The following is a 15087-nucleotide window of genomic DNA, read 5'->3' on the forward strand; positions in this document are numbered from 1 at the left end:
CTTGGGCTGCAGCCCCAGAGGCAGCTGTGCGCGGAGGAAGCTCCGAGTGATGTCACTTCACAGCATGCCCTCTGGCTCCTGGGGTTTTTTTTTTTCCCCCTCTTTTCCTCGTAGTGGCTGCAGCAAAGGCTCCATTATTTGGCAGTGTGGCGTTGCTTTTGTCTATAAATGGAAGCAGTTGGCCCGTCTCCCAGTATAACACAAGATAGTCCTGTGCATCGGTTATGCAATCTGTAGCTTGATGACTTCATCAGAAGTAGGGGGAGGGCCAGGGGGTGGTAGGAAAAAGCCTTCACCCTCAGCTCTGCTGGAGTCGGCCGGTGTCTGTGTCCCCCCCCACCAAAAGCAAAGGGGTGGGTGAAAGGACTCGCTGGGTGCAAGAGCAGCTGAGGGACGATTAGTGGGTGCGTTTCCCTCACCCCGGCTTGGGGAAGCCCCAGCAGCTGCCCCAGCCCTCGCCCTGACCGAGCTGCAGGGACCACACTTGACCAGGTTGTGAAGTGCGGCATGAGACGGGACTGGGGGAGAAAAGGAAAGAGGAGCGGGGAGGAAACTTTCAAACCAGGGCAGATGTTAAAAAGAGAAAGAAGCTAAATATTGGAGAGCTGCCTCTCAGCAGAGAGCCCTTCAGGGAATATCTGTGCAAAGTAGAGATGTGGACAAATTGTATTTTCTTGTTATTTCCTCAGAAGGGTCCTTGAAAACCTGACCTTCATGCAGAAAGGCTGAGCCTAATTTCCCAAGCTACACGCAAGCGTTGGTTTTAACCCTTTCATTGACTGGGTTGGGGTGGGTGTCGTAAGATTACTTTCCTGTACGTTCCCAGTCACCCAGGAATTGGCATAACTCAAACCATCCATGAAGCAGATGAAGCTAAACCTCACCCTGGAATGCTTTCCACAAAGGATCCTGAAGTGATATAGGTCCTTTCCATCAAGTCAGTGGTGTTGACTGAGTATCTACCTCTATAAAACAAAGAGGTTCTACTGGGCAAACGTTAAGGCTGGTCCTTCCAAAGAAGCAGCACTCTGCAGCGCTTACTCTGGCTCGCTTAGTCCAGCAGAGGTGAAGAGCACTGGCATCACCACAAGCTGGTATGTCCTAGTGGTTTTGATAAAAGATGGTCCTGCCCTTGACGAGCAACTCCTGCACGGTTTTTTTTCTGTCTTACGGGAAGCCAGCCTGAGCTAACCACGGTTACTCATCTCTCCCTTGCCAGGCGGTCCCCCTGCATCCCAGGCTGTGGTGCGGAGAGTTGGGTGCGGGACGGTGAGGGCAGGCTGCCCGGCGGTGGGTGTCAGGGGTACCCGGGCAGGGCAGAGCGTGCGGAGCCAGCCCCAGGGCGAGGGGTGCCGGCTCTGGGGCTCCGGGTGTCCCACGCTGGCTGCGGCCCAGGGCACGTCCCAGCTGAGGTTCCTCCTCTGGGACACGGAGCGGTGCTGCCCTGTCGCAGGGGCAACACGCGTGGGGGGCTGCGAGATGCTCGGGTACCATCGTGTGGAAAGTAGGTGGGAGAGAAGAGAAAATCCTTGAGCTCTTTTACAGCAAGGAATACCCGGAATAAGGACTGGGGAAACACCGCTTTGCAATCAACCAAATTTTTTTTTTTTTTTTTTTTTTTTTTTTAATTCAGCCCTCGCTGGCCATCTGCTTTTGAGCAAGGCAGTGCCGAAGGCAGGCATCGGGTTGGTGTACACCTCGGTTTCTCCTGGCAGCGGCAGAGCCCCACGGTGCCGCGCTGCTGAACGCGCCCGGAGGGTCCGAGGGACCGGGGCAGCTCGGGGTACCGCCGCAGAGCCCCCCCAGCATCTCTTCCCCACCGCCCCGAGCGCTCCCCGCCGTCCCACGCCCGCTCCCTCGCTGCGCTGGGAGGGGTCCCGCCGGCCCCGGGGAGAGGCCGGTCCCCCCCGCCCACGGACCTCCGTGCCGTGCCGGTCCCCCGCCGGGCCGCGGGCGGGCAGCGACACCTGCCGGCGGCCGCAGCCTCCCCGGGGCAGCACCGGCGGGCACCGGGGAGCCAGAGTACGGGGGGAACACGGGGCTTGGGTAAAACCCCGGACCTACGCCGGGATGCTCGGAGAGCTCCCCGGCCCCCTCGCAGCCCCCAGCTAGGGGGCCGGCGGGGAGAGGAGGTTTTGAGATTTACCCCCCTTGGCCTTCTATGGGCTGCCTTTTCCCAGCCCTGAAAAGCAGCAAATTGGATTAGAAACATAAAGAGAAAGCAGGATGGTTTTAGGAGAAGGTGTCCATGGCATCACGTGCCCTGCGTCCTTTCAGCTACACGCTTTTGGTCCTGTGAAGACAGGCTGAGAGAGTTGGGGTTGTTCAGCCTGGAGAAGAGAAGGCTCCGGGGAGACCTTATAGCCCCTTCCAGTACCTAAAGGGAGCCTATAGGAGAGATGGGGAGGGACTCTTTATCGGAGAATGTAGTGACAGGATGAGGGGTAATGGTTTTAAACTGAAAGAGGATAGATTTAGGTTAGATCAGGAAGAAGTTCTTTACTGTGAGGGTGGTGAAGCACTGGAACAGGTTGCCCAGGGAAATTGTGGATGCCCCATCCCTGGAAGCGTTCAAAACCAGGCTGGATGGGGTTTTGAGCAACCTGGTCTGGTGGGAGGTGTCCCTGGCCATGGCAGGGGGGTTGGAACTCGATGATCTTTAAGGTCCCTTCCAACCCAAACCATTCTGCGATTCATTACTGCAGGATGGAAATCTTAAACAAACACATTAGATGGTTAAATCCCCAGATTCTGGTGCAATATAGGGGGATTTAATGCTGCCAGCTCCCGCTATTCATTGTGTGGACCTGAAACCTCAGCTCCTCAATCCAGGGCACTCTGTGAAACTGCCGTTATGGAGAAAAGGAAATGGAAAGACAATATATTTCTTGTCTCCATGATGAGGGAGGAAAAGTTTGGAAAAACAGGACTCTGAAGTTACATACCCTGAATGAAAATAAACGTAGTAAACAACTTTATTAATAAATTGTAAAGTGCTCTTGCTTTACCTGAGGGGGCTTTGAAGTCCAGGAGAGAAGAGAACCTGCCACCTGCTTCCTGTGGGGAATGGCCCATGGCTTGGTCACAAGCCATGAGCATCTTTCCAAGGACTCTTACTTTCTTCAAGCTCCAGTCTTCACTCACAGACTTACTGTGTCTTGTTAATGAGTCATAATTTCCCTTACCCTGAGTAACAGGGCCTTCTCTCTCTCTTTGCACAGGAGCAGCATCAAGTGGGACTGTCAAGGACCACAGGGCCTATGCAGCCTTCTGTCCCACCGGGCTCCAGCAGCGTGGTCACAGGCACGAGCTCTGGGGGTCCCTTCCTGGGAAACCAGCCTCAAGCAGCCATCATGAAGCAGATGCTGATCGAGCAGAGAGCCCAGCTCCACGTGATAGAGCAGCAGAAACAGCAGTTCCTAAGAGAGCAAAGGCAGCAGCAGCAGCAGCAGATCCTGGCGGAGCAGGTACAGTATCCATTTGTCTCGGGCACTGCAGTGCCTGCTGGTACGAGAGTACGAGAGCCTGGAGACAGTGCAACACCAGCCCTTCCTTCTGTATTTGGCAATTCTTTCTTATCATGGCATTTCAGCAGTGTTATCAAAGAAGAGGCATCTGTCTCAGTCCTAGTATTAGCTTGGCAAATATTACCTGTGTTCCCAGTGGTGGGCTTAACAGTCGCATGGGGTTATAGAGACTGGAAAAGTTAGCTCTTAACCCAGTATTTCATGGTACATTTACTCTGGCAGAAGCAGGCTTTGTCCTCTCCCCTGCCTCTGGCTATGGTCTTCCACCGGCAAAAGCTACGTACAACCGTGCAGTGATCTGGGACAAAGAATTGACGTGGGTTAAAAGTAACCTAGCAAAGAAAAAAATTTAGTATTTAGCCAGATCGGTTCCTTAAACTTGTCTATCACGTAACAGTACGAGCAACTACGTTAGCACACAGGAGAGGCAGCACCAAGGGAGGAACCAGAAGCTGAAGCGGGAGAACAGTAAAACCACCTCTCGCAGTGGCAGTGGGGAACCTGGCTTCTTGGAGCTCTTAGGCTTTGCAATATGGATGTTAAATTACCCGATCTGAATGGTGATGTTTTATGCACGTTTAACTCAGCTGTAGTTTAAAAGCAACCCAGGAAAAAGTAATTGGAAGGTCCCACCGGCTCAGTTCCTGTAAGCTCATGCCCAAATTTAAACCTGCAGTCCCCTAATGCTGCCTGGAAAATATTCTGATAGGTCAGAAGCTGGGGAAATGCAGTTTAAGACCTGCTTTAATTTGAGTTAGAACTTGTGCGTGTTGTATAACCATGGAAATACCGATAGCCTTCCGCTCTTCTCATGGTCCTCTTGAGAAGCAAGAAAAAGAGAAATTTTGAGAAAAATTCACCCCCAATGAAGAGGGAGGATGCTCCTAGAAATATTCAGGGTAAAGATGCATGAATTGGTTCTGAGGTGAACGAGTGCAGAGGAGCGAGGATGCAGTGATGCTCCCCCGTCGGGGATGAGGCCAATTCCAGGGTGTAAACCCAAGAGCCAGTCGCTGACCTGGCTGCTGAAGGCAAGCCTAGAGTGTTGAAAACCCACAAGCCTGTGGCTGCCAAATGTGCTGGCAGAGATGAAAAGCGACAAAGTCACTGTCCTCGGGCTCCTAGCTTTTGGGTGTTTTGCACCTAACAAGGTTCCCTTTAACTTTTTGATAGTTTGTAACGCATCCTGTGCACGCAGGGATTAGTACTTGCTTCTTTCCCATCTTTGCCGTCGTCTTGCCTTCGTTACGCATTTGGACACGGCATTTATACAGCTGCAGATGAAGCACCAAGATACGTCCTTTTAGTAGTGGCTTAGTCAAGTATACCCTAGGCTTTGAGAGCTCTGGTAAACGCACTCTCTGTTTTTACAATCAGCCCTTGATTGTGTTTTAGATGCATGAGCGTTCACAGAACATAACCACAGAGGAGCTGGGCTGGTGGGCTGGATCAAGGGAGGGAAGAATTTTGCAATCACCTGCTCCCCAAATATCATTCACTGACGCACAAGAAGAAACGTGCCTTAGCAGCCCTGGTGTTTGGGCTGGAGAGCGGTCCCAGGCAGCAGCGCTCGGGTGAGGATGCAGCATTCCTTGCACCAAGTGCTTTGAGCACAGAGGTGGAGGGAAATCTTGTGCCAGGAACACAAACCTCTAACCTCGGCAGGGCTGGGGGAAGGAAAGGGTGCGTGGCTACGGCTGCCCTTAGACCTAGGTGAGCCAAGTTATCTCATGTCCCTCCTTCTTCTTTACAGCCTGAAGACAGTTAAGTTCACACTGTAGAGGTCGAGATGAAGTGGTTGTGAGTAAGGAGAGATGATGTTAGCCTCGGTGCTCATTCCCTTTTGAGCCAAAAGGAGTCCATGTGCTGAGTGCTCTCAGGAGGACTCTTCAAATGACTCTGCTTGTCTCTCCAGCACAGCTTGCTAGATAAGAACTGCTGCAGTTCTGCTGCGGTACTTTTGCCACCAGCCCCTTTCTCAGCTCACTGATTAATTAATCATCTTTTTCCTCTTCTGCTTTCTTTCCCTCATTCATTTTCAGCAGTTGCAGCAGCAGTCACATTTGCCTCGGCAGCATCTGCAGCAACAGCGGAGCCCATATCCAGTGCAACAGGTCAATCAGTTCCAAGGTAAAAGTCAAATTCTGTTTCCTGTATCGAGCCAACATATGCCCCTGTAGCATATGAACCTGAAAGTTCCTGTGTGTTGTGAAGAGCAGGGTTTAAGCAGTGTGCCAGAATAGGAAGTGGGGCTGTTGCACACTTGCACACACCGCAAATTTCACCGAAGGGGAATGCCCAGGTTTGTGTATTTAGTAAAGTTTCTAATTTCCTTTCTGCTCCCTTCAGCGAAAGCTGCGGGTTTTTTTATTTGATATTTGTTTTGCTTCTTTGACATCTGGATTCTATGGATTTATTTTGTTTGCCTCCACTCTCATTATGCCTTTTTTTTTTCAGCTAGTGCCTCTCACTCTATCTTGGTTTTACTCCTCTTCATTTTCCACCTCTTCATTTTCCACTTTATCTAATTTGATGAGCAGAGAATTTCAGAGAGGTCATCTTTATCTGAAGGAGTGTCTGATAAACGTCAGGTGTGGGAAACAGTGAAACATCTGAGATGAAAACAGAGATTTTTTTTTTTTAATGTTCTCAAAAAAAGCGAGCGTCATTTCACTGTGCTCGCAGATAGCTGAAGAATGTAAGGACAATCATTTTGGCTTAGGAAAAGAAGTTAATCCGACTTTTTAGGTGCAAAGCATCAGCTGAATGTCTTCACTAACCGTGGATTCTAAACAGACGTGAAATGAACAGGCACTTGTCCTGTACATTCATGCCGGTGTCTCGTAGCTGCAGCAGAAAACAAGGGAGGCAAACATATTGCAGTTCTCGTACCCAGGAAGCGAACAGGCAGCCAAATCTTCTGCCGGTGTATGTCAAGGTGGCTCCTCCTGTACTCGCCTGCTCGTTCTTATCTTTGCAGCGTAAATTCTAGATGAACTGAAATTTTTCCCAATAATTCATTTGCAAAATCAAAATATATGTGTGTGCATCGCCAGGAGACGCACACGTAAAATCTTCCCACATTAATGCTTTTTTGAAGCCTTGCCTTCGTATGTTTTATTAAAAGAACTGCCGAAGAGAGTTTAGGCTAATCTGACAGAGCAAGGAATTCATTTTCATAAATGAGCTCATTTAAATATTTCACCATTTTTCCTATTTAGTCACAAGAACGTAATCAAGTGCGGTAGGTTATGTGTAAGCGAGACCAGAAGGTGGCCCAAAATCTTAAAATCTGTTGAATTTCTCTTTTGACGACTTCTTGTCTGAACTCTTTGTCTCTTACTCCGAGCACGGTGGTTCACAAAAGCACTATGTGAACCACTTGCTGGCAGTGACTTCTTTGGAGGTTTTCAACTGCCGTTTTCAATTAAAAAAAATAGCTAAAGATGCATTAAGTTTTATCATTATCTGCACGCTTAAGCACTCGCTGGAATCACAGCAAAAAGAGGCAGCTTCTAATCATGGAAGAAGGAGGTGATCTAAATTAAGAAAATTCGAGGAGACCCCGGTGCCAATCATTAAGAAAACAGTTTAATTGGTAGCGTAGATAAAGTAGAAGCTGCCACTACATTTGCCCTGTGCAAGTGAGATCCAGATGGTCTCTCTTCGTGCTACAAAATGTTTCGTTTATCTCCATGTTGGGGAGTTGAGCTAAAGGCATCCTCCAGAAGCTTACCCTGCGGCAGCAAAAAGTAGCCATCCTCTGCATCCTGTGTGCAGAACTACAGGGATGGCACTTCCTTTATTCGTACCCGTCACGGGAACCAACAGCAACGTAAATAACAGCACCCGGTATTCTTTGTTCTCTACGGATGTTCAGGTGTGTTGTCTGCCACCGAGGGACAACACGTAAGGGCTGATTTAAGAACATTCGGATTTGATTGTACAGTTTATGACTCCGAAAGCAACCCTTTTATATTTACGTCTTGCATTTAATAGTGTTTGAGCTGGGAGTAGTTGTGTGCCTCTCGCTCCCAGAGCTTCACCTGCAGAGTATTTTATTTAGTTTGGTGTGGTAGTGACTCAAAACCACAGCGAACCCCTGGCATAATCAGAGCTACGGTAATTGTTTTTAAATAAAGATAGTAAATACAGAAGCATATTGGCTTCCCAGAAATCGATAGCTCCCCACACCCCTGCAAGGAAGACAGAAGCGTGGTTCGGTTATCTGCCACGGTGTGGAATTTAACAAGGTTAGGATTTTCTGGTTTCCCATCACTGGCCTAAGGTGGAGTAAAATGTGCTTATAATATTGATTCACTAATACACTCTCTCTGCTTTAAATGTCCACAAAAAACAATTTTTCTTCTTTCCATAGACTTAATCAGTAACAATGATATAGAAAATCCATTCATTTATGCCTCCTGAGCTATTAAAAAATTGATTGGCCTTCTGAGCCTGACATTTCCATTTTCAAGGCTTTACTTTTGAAAGACAATGGAGATATTTAAAAGAGAGCTTGAAATGGTAAAACAAAGTTCATCTCCTTTGCTGCCGTTGAAGAAGGCCAGTGGAAGCTTTCTCATTTGCTTACTAGGAGCTGAGTTAGGCTTATCTGAAGAGGATAAGTGCTACTGAATCACACTGCGTATGCAACTTTAAAGTCTTAGGGACTAATTTTTTTCAAATTGTCACTAATCTTGGGCGGGGGTGGGGGTGGTGGTGGAAATACACGCAAAAAGAAATATTCACATTTATTTTTGAAAGGGAACTTTGACTACCGGGTCACTTCTTAAAAATTTCATTTCTGGTCCCAGCAAAGTAAGAGAAAGGCAAGCCTATTTTAGCTTAGCTATCTGAGGAGGTTGTTATCGGGGAGGCAACGATGGCTGTAATCATATATCACGCGTGTCATCGTGTTGCCTCGATTGTTCAAGAATCCGAAGCCGTGAATTCCTTTGGGTACACATCCCAAAATTGTCATAATTGAGAATTACTTAGTGAGTAAATCGTTGGCCTTTTAACCTCGCCAGCCTCATTTTAGGCCTTAAGGGAAATCAGGCTGCTCGTCTGCGTCGATGGTATTCTCTGCTGAACGGTGTCCCGCTTCACAAATTGAATACATAACAGGATCGGCGACTCCTGTTTAGGGTAACACTTGAGCTGTATTGGCTGTCACCTTCAAGGAGAGGGGACGTGGCAGGTCAGGAGAGAGGCTGCAGCCAGAGTGAGGTGGGGAACACATAATCCCCGAATCGCAGCTAGCGTTAGGCAGCAAGCACACCTCCCAAGGATGGATAACCTTCTAGCTCTCTGCTAACCTTCAGGTGAAACAATAATTTATTGGCTCAGAAAGCACAGCAATCTGAAATCCTACTGTGATGCAGAAGGCTCCTACAGATTCTCTCTTACGTAAAGATGTGTTAATTAAGATTTACAGGGTTGTGTTTTTTTCTTACCTTCCTCCCTTTTTTGGTGTAGGTTCTCCCCAGGATATAGCAGCTGTGAGGAACCAAGCAGCCCTCCAGAGCATGAGGACATCCCGAATGATGGCCCAGAACGCGAGCATGATGGCAATGGGTCCTTCCCAGAACCCGAGCACGCTGCCCACCACCGCAGGCCAGTCAGACATGGGCATGGCTCCTTACAGCAACGCCTCTTCCAGCCAGCCGGGAATGTACAGTATGAGCACAGGGATGAGCCAAATGTTGCAGCACCCAAACCAAAGCGGCATGAACATGGCACATAACGCAGGCCAGGGGACAAGGCAGCCTGCCTCTGGACAAGCGGTGGGAATGGTCGGCAGTTTCGGTCAGAACATGCTGGTAAACTCTGCTCTTCCCCAGCATCAGCAGCAGATGAAAGGACCTGTGGGCCAGGTCTTACCCAGGCCACAGGCACCACGGCTTCAAAACCTGATGGGGACTGTCCCTCAAGGAACACAGAACTGGCAGCCGCGAGGCTTACAAGGTATTCCTGGAAGGACTAGCAGCGAAATGGGGCCCTTCAATAATGGCACAACGTACCCGATGCAGTCTGGGCAACCACGGCTGTCCAAGCAACATTTCCCACAGGGGCTTAATCAGACAGTCGTGGACACGAGTGGAACAGTAAGAGCCCTGAACCCAGCGATGGGAAGGCAGCTGTTGCAACCACTACCTGGGCAGCAGGGAGCCAGCCAGGCCAGGCCGATGGTAATGCCTGCGATAAGCCAAGGGGTCCCCACCATGGCTGGCTTTAGTCAGCCTCCGACGCAGCAGATGCCAGGTGGTAACTTTGCTCAGAGCAGCCAAGGCCAGGCCTACGAGCGGAATCCCACTCAGGACATATCTTACAACTACAGTAATGAAGGAGCGGGGGGGTCCTTCTCCAGTTTAGCAGAGGGCGCAGACCTTGTGGACTCCATCATTAAGAGCGGACCAGGGGATGAGTGGATACAAGAACTTGATGAGTTGTTTGGAAACCCCCAGTGAATGGGCTTGTATAGTCTGGAGCTTTGGTTGTTCCGTTTGAAAAAAGAAAAGAGAGAGCTGGATGTTCTCCCCATCCTTGGATTGTTGGATTTTTGTTTGAATTGGTTTGGTTTGGGGTTATTTTGTTTTCTTTTGTTTTAAGTCGTGCAAACTGAGCTGGTCTGTAGCCAACTTTGGAAGATTCAGGGGACGATGAAAACATCGGCATCCCAAGTCTTCCACCAAGCAACCTCCATTGCGTGGCAGCACCCGCCGTGTGTGCGTGTGGGGGGCAGGATGGGGAAACTGGAAAAGCCAGGTGATGCCTCTGGTTGGGAAAATTTGGTCTTTCCCTACTGAAACGAGGCTTCGTTGCACAGTGGTATGGGGTGGTCCCGATACCTCCCACCTCAGTAACCGCAAACGCTGCAGCTTTCTGAGGAGCAGATGAGAACAGCCGTGAGTGAAGCCTAAAGACGTCCACGGGCGACTGCACAGGCCCTGGTCGGAAACGGGCTTAACCCCGGGGGTCACAGCAGGTCTCAGTGAGCCACGGCCAGGCCCGCAGGGCTGGCTCTGGGCTGTCACGCGGGAGCGTGCGGCACACACGTGACAAACCTAAACAGTCACGGGCAGGTCACCGTTTTCACCGCAGAGTGATAAAAATCCAATAAAAGCCTAGGAGACCATAAATTTGGCAGCGCGGTGAGGAGAGTTTGATTATGGGAGTGCTGCTGGAGAGGGCTGAGGTGGGTGGGTTAACTTAATGAGCTATTTAGTCCCCTTGGGACTTGCAATAGCGCTTCCCTGTCAGAGCACTTTGGCACCTGTCTGCTGCCCGGGGGTGCAGAACAGCAGCTCCCGGTGGTGTTGAAGGGTTAAGAGGTACCAAGAGACATCGGCACAGGTCCCAAGCGGGTCCTTCTCTCTCCTTCCTCCCCAGTATGTTTTCAGTTCACTTCCTCCCCCTCCTGTCCTTCAGCAAGGTGAGCTGGGCTGGCGGCACCTGTTCCAGGTGAGCCACAACTGCCACGCAGGGGCAGGCAGGGGAGGGGAGAACTGGCCTGAGAAAATGCACAGGGAGGGTTTGGCAGCAGAGGGAGTTCCTCCTCGCCTCTTGAAAAGTGCAAGGGGTGGCAGATAGCATTACCCCGGAGCGTCTGGGCTCTCCATGTCACGTTATGTACAACCCGGTCTTCAGTTCCAAAGAGATGTTTGGTCTAATCTCTCTGGTTTGCCGGATTCAAATTCACTGCAGTATTTGAAGAACAGGAGCCAGTGGAGGACTACCGTAAAGATCGTTCACGAATGGGTAAAATGATTGATGTAGTTATTACAAACATGGGGTTTGCCCAAATAAATAAGCTTTTAGGTAATAGCGACGTATCGCTGTCTGTGCTGTGTGGGCCAGTCCTGAGCCGCACTGTAATGACGCTGTGATATATGTCTTGCACAATACTGAGATGCCAGCCGTTCGGAAGGTCTCAAGCAGCGGTTCCCAAGCTGCAGCCTGAGGCTGAGGTAAGCTGTCCTCCCAAACCCGTCGCCTTTTTAGTGTCGTCAGCTGAGAGCTGCTTATCAGGGTATATAGCGGTGCATAAAAAATGCTAACGTGATCCACAGTCCAAAAAGTTTGGGAACCTCTGGCCTAATGCCGGCCTCTGTGAGCCATAAGATGAGCTCTGCAGCGAAAGGGTCTCTCGTGTACAACCACCAGTACCAACTTCCCAGCTATCGATTGCCTCCTGGTGCGCTGCTCCCCTTGGGCCCGCCGATGCCAGGGGCTCAGCTGCTGAAATCCATAGGAGCCGAGGGGCTTGGTACCTTGCATTTTGAAGTCCTGCTTTTCCCTGTGGAGCACAGATATGCATCACATGCAGGGATGGGAGCAAAATGGGCTCGGAACCATCTCAGCTCCCCATCACGGTTCCCTTGCCAGGCTTACCTAGAGGAGGAGGTGTATCTCGTTTAGATGCTACGATGTAGGCAGGACAAGCTGCATTTTTAACGTGGGCTAGCTGGTGGAGGTGAGCTCTCAATCCAGCTTGCCCTGACTGCTAGATTTTTTTTAAAACATGCTTTAGTTACATCTCTTTTAGCTAACCCCTTTTTAAAACACAGTGCAAAGACCTATTTCGGTTCCTGCTGAAGACGATAGGGGGTTGGCCTGTCCGCTGCTTCGGCGGGAGCTGGGTGGGCCCCTAGTTCAGTGAAGGAGAGCACCAGCCAAAGTTCTGGGTCCATCCTGTGGGTAAGTGGCTCTTGGTCGGACGAGCCTGAAGGCAAGGGGTGGGCAAACAAGGAGAAAGGGCGTCCCGAAGGGTGCGTACGTGTGTGCCTGGGTGAGCCTGTGGGAGAGGGAGGGACGAGCTGGTGTGGCACATACCTGTCCTGCCCCGTAGGACAGAGGAGACAGCCAGTCCACTGCACAGGGGACAGCGCTGGGGACGGTACAGCGTCCCTTGCTCGGGGTTTACCTGCCAGCCCAGAGCTGGGAAAAGAGGGTTTAGAAATACCGCCAGGCAAATAAGTGGTGATGAAGACTGAGTCTCTGTTGTCTTTGTAAAGCTTCCTCCAAATACTCCGTACTGGGACCAAGTACTAGAGAGGTAGATTTTAATAGATTTGGGGTTGGTTTTTTTTTTTTTTTCTTTCTTACTATGGTGCTGATGTATATGTAATGTTAAAAAAAAAAGTTATTTGTAAATATGTTTTTACAATTCTACAGATATCACTGGGTCTACTATCTGTAAAATATATACATATAAAAATATATATATATACTGTTTGTTTAAAATAGAGTATTTTTATTTCATTCCTTAACTCATCCTTACTGCAGTGGTATTGCACTTCAGATGACGTCTATTTACTAATTTGTACTGTATCCCTGACAGCAACTTCCTCCATTTTATTCAGATTTTTCTAGTTTTCTGTTTTTACTTTGTACATTAAGCATTGCTTATTTCCTTTTAAGACCTGTACAGAGCTCTGAAAATGTAGAAAAAGACCTGATGTTAACATACCACTTTTAAAGAAAAGAAAAGAAAAGAAAAGAAAAAAAACAGAACAAAAACAAACAAACAAACAAAAAACCACAAATAAAAGATGGTTATCTGAGTCATACGCAAGGCTGGTTTATAGGATCATCTCTCGCCCCGTGCCTGCGCCTCGGTGGGTGATCTTCCAAGGGGAGGAGAGAAGTGGCTTCAGGCAGGGGTTTCTCCACGGCTGCCTCCTCACCGCAGCCTGTGGGGCTGCCCTCGCCTGACCGGGCTCTGGGCAGGCACAGCCGGTACCAGGCCAACCCTCTTGCCCCAGGACTGTTCACCACCCCCTGCATCATGGTTAGCCCCGTTGGGCACATCCGAGCCGCTTTCCCCATGGCCGCGGAGCCACAGGTTGCCACCATGGTGCCCGTTCTCAGAGCAAGGTGAGCTATCGAAGCTGTGCGTGCTCTTGAGGTGAGGACCGTGCTCAAGCAGTCGCTACAGGGGGGAGCTGGTCCATAATTGGGCCCGTTAGAGGTGGCAACTCCAAACTTTTGTGTTTATTGCATGTAGGGAGCAAAAGCAGGGAGTAGGGAAGCGCTTTCAGGGGAGGACACAAGATGGAAGGTGCAGGGTGCAGGAGTCCTGGGGCTGAGATCCGGGGAGGCGAGGTGGGGTGGAAGAAGGGAGATGCAGGGTTGGGCGTAGAAGTTGGAAGGGGGAGATGGGGAAACCGGGGAAACCTGAAGACACATGCTTCGAGTAGTTCCCTGTCACCTACTGCTGCTACAGCGTGAGAATTGTGTTGTCAGAAGCCTCCAAGGCTCAACACCCATTTCTCCGTGTTTCCAGCCTAGCGGGGGGTCGTCAGGGATCAGACACTGGACCTCTGCACAGCCTGCTGTTCGGGATGTCAGCGTGGCTTGGCTCCACGTACAACTTTTAAGGTGAGGTTAATGTCTCCTAATGTCAGTCCTTTACCATTCTAAATGTGGATGATGGGGCACGGAGCAGGAGACTGGCGCAGATGAGGGCAGGTTGCTGGAGTTACTCCCCAGCATGTGCTGGCAGAAGGCTTGCTGAGAGGAGATGCTTTGAGCAAGAGGTACCGATGGGCTTGGAAGCTGCAGCAGGGACCATCGTCGCTTCCGATCGTGAGTGACGGATGAACATTCGCATCGCCTCACAGCGTACGCTGAGTGTGCAGCCCGGCTCCTCCATCAGCAGGCAGGCAGTGGTGTGGCTCTCGCTAGAGTTGAACTAAATACTGACACTGACAGCATCCATCTGTTACAGGGGCATTTTGTTTTTTTAATTATAGACGAGTCAGTCTTTAACACTTTTTGATCTGCCCTGGTTTACCGGGGGAAAAAGCAGGGACTCAGAAGACAGGTGACATCCTCAGCTCTAGGCCTGCTTCTGCCCTCCCGTTGGCTGGTGCAGCTCCTCAAACGTTTAGGTTCACGTTTATCCCCTGGCACTCTGGCTTTGTGCTGCTGGGTGATGCTCTGCAGCCTCACACCCACCCTTTTTGGCATGTGAAATTGCCCCTGCGCTTTATTCCTTCCTGGAGAGGAGAGGAGAAGATGGGTTATGGGAAGCTGTCTATAAACACGCCAGACCGCTGCAACAGGTAAGCTTGGGATGGAATAACATCAGAGGCGAAGGCCTATTTGAGCTCAGTTAGAGACCCTCTGGGGCTCTCCTCGTGTGAGTTTCAAGCCTTTTACATAGTTTGGACCTTTTTCTTGGTTTTGATTCTGGCGGCAGCACTTCCTGCTGCCCGTGACTGTCTGAAGGCATGGCTGGCAGGTGGACGTTCTGTCTTTCAGCCCGTAGACGGAAAGTTAGTGGAACAATTCCCGGTGACTTCTGTGGTTGTTAAATCTGGTCCTGTCGCACTGTCTCCCTGGAGGCAAGCACCGGAGGGTTGCCCTTTCCGCAGCTGTGGCGGCTCCAGCCTGTTCGTCATCATGATCTGCCCTTTTCCCCTCGGCAGCCGTTATTGGACCCAAGTCCTGCACCTTTGTACTCGTTTCATTTTATTGTTCCAGAGGCCATTTCAGCTTTGCCGCTTGCAGGCACTCGGTTGTGCCTTTTAATCACAAGCTGACTTGTGCA

The 15087-nt window shown here is 50.2% G+C and overlaps 1 protein-coding gene across 1 annotated transcript in view; it reads left to right on the forward strand.

Moving 5' to 3' along the window:
• MAML3 (mastermind like transcriptional coactivator 3) overlaps positions 1 to 10039 on the forward strand; it is a 250802-nt gene extending 240763 nt beyond the window's left edge. Inside the window, exons 3-5 of the mRNA XM_074154732.1 lie at positions 3222 to 3467; positions 5570 to 5657; positions 9009 to 10039. Coding sequence (XP_074010833.1) covers positions 3222 to 3467; positions 5570 to 5657; positions 9009 to 10000 — 1326 coding nt within the window. The 3' untranslated portion in view covers positions 10001 to 10039. The remainder of the gene's footprint in view (positions 1 to 3221; positions 3468 to 5569; positions 5658 to 9008) is intronic.
• Positions 10040 to 15087: the final 5048 nt, after the last annotated feature.

This window comes from Numenius arquata, chromosome 10 (assembly GCF_964106895.1).
Source record: "Numenius arquata chromosome 10, bNumArq3.hap1.1, whole genome shotgun sequence".
Classification (NCBI taxonomy): Eukaryota; Metazoa; Chordata; class Aves; order Charadriiformes; family Scolopacidae; genus Numenius; species Numenius arquata.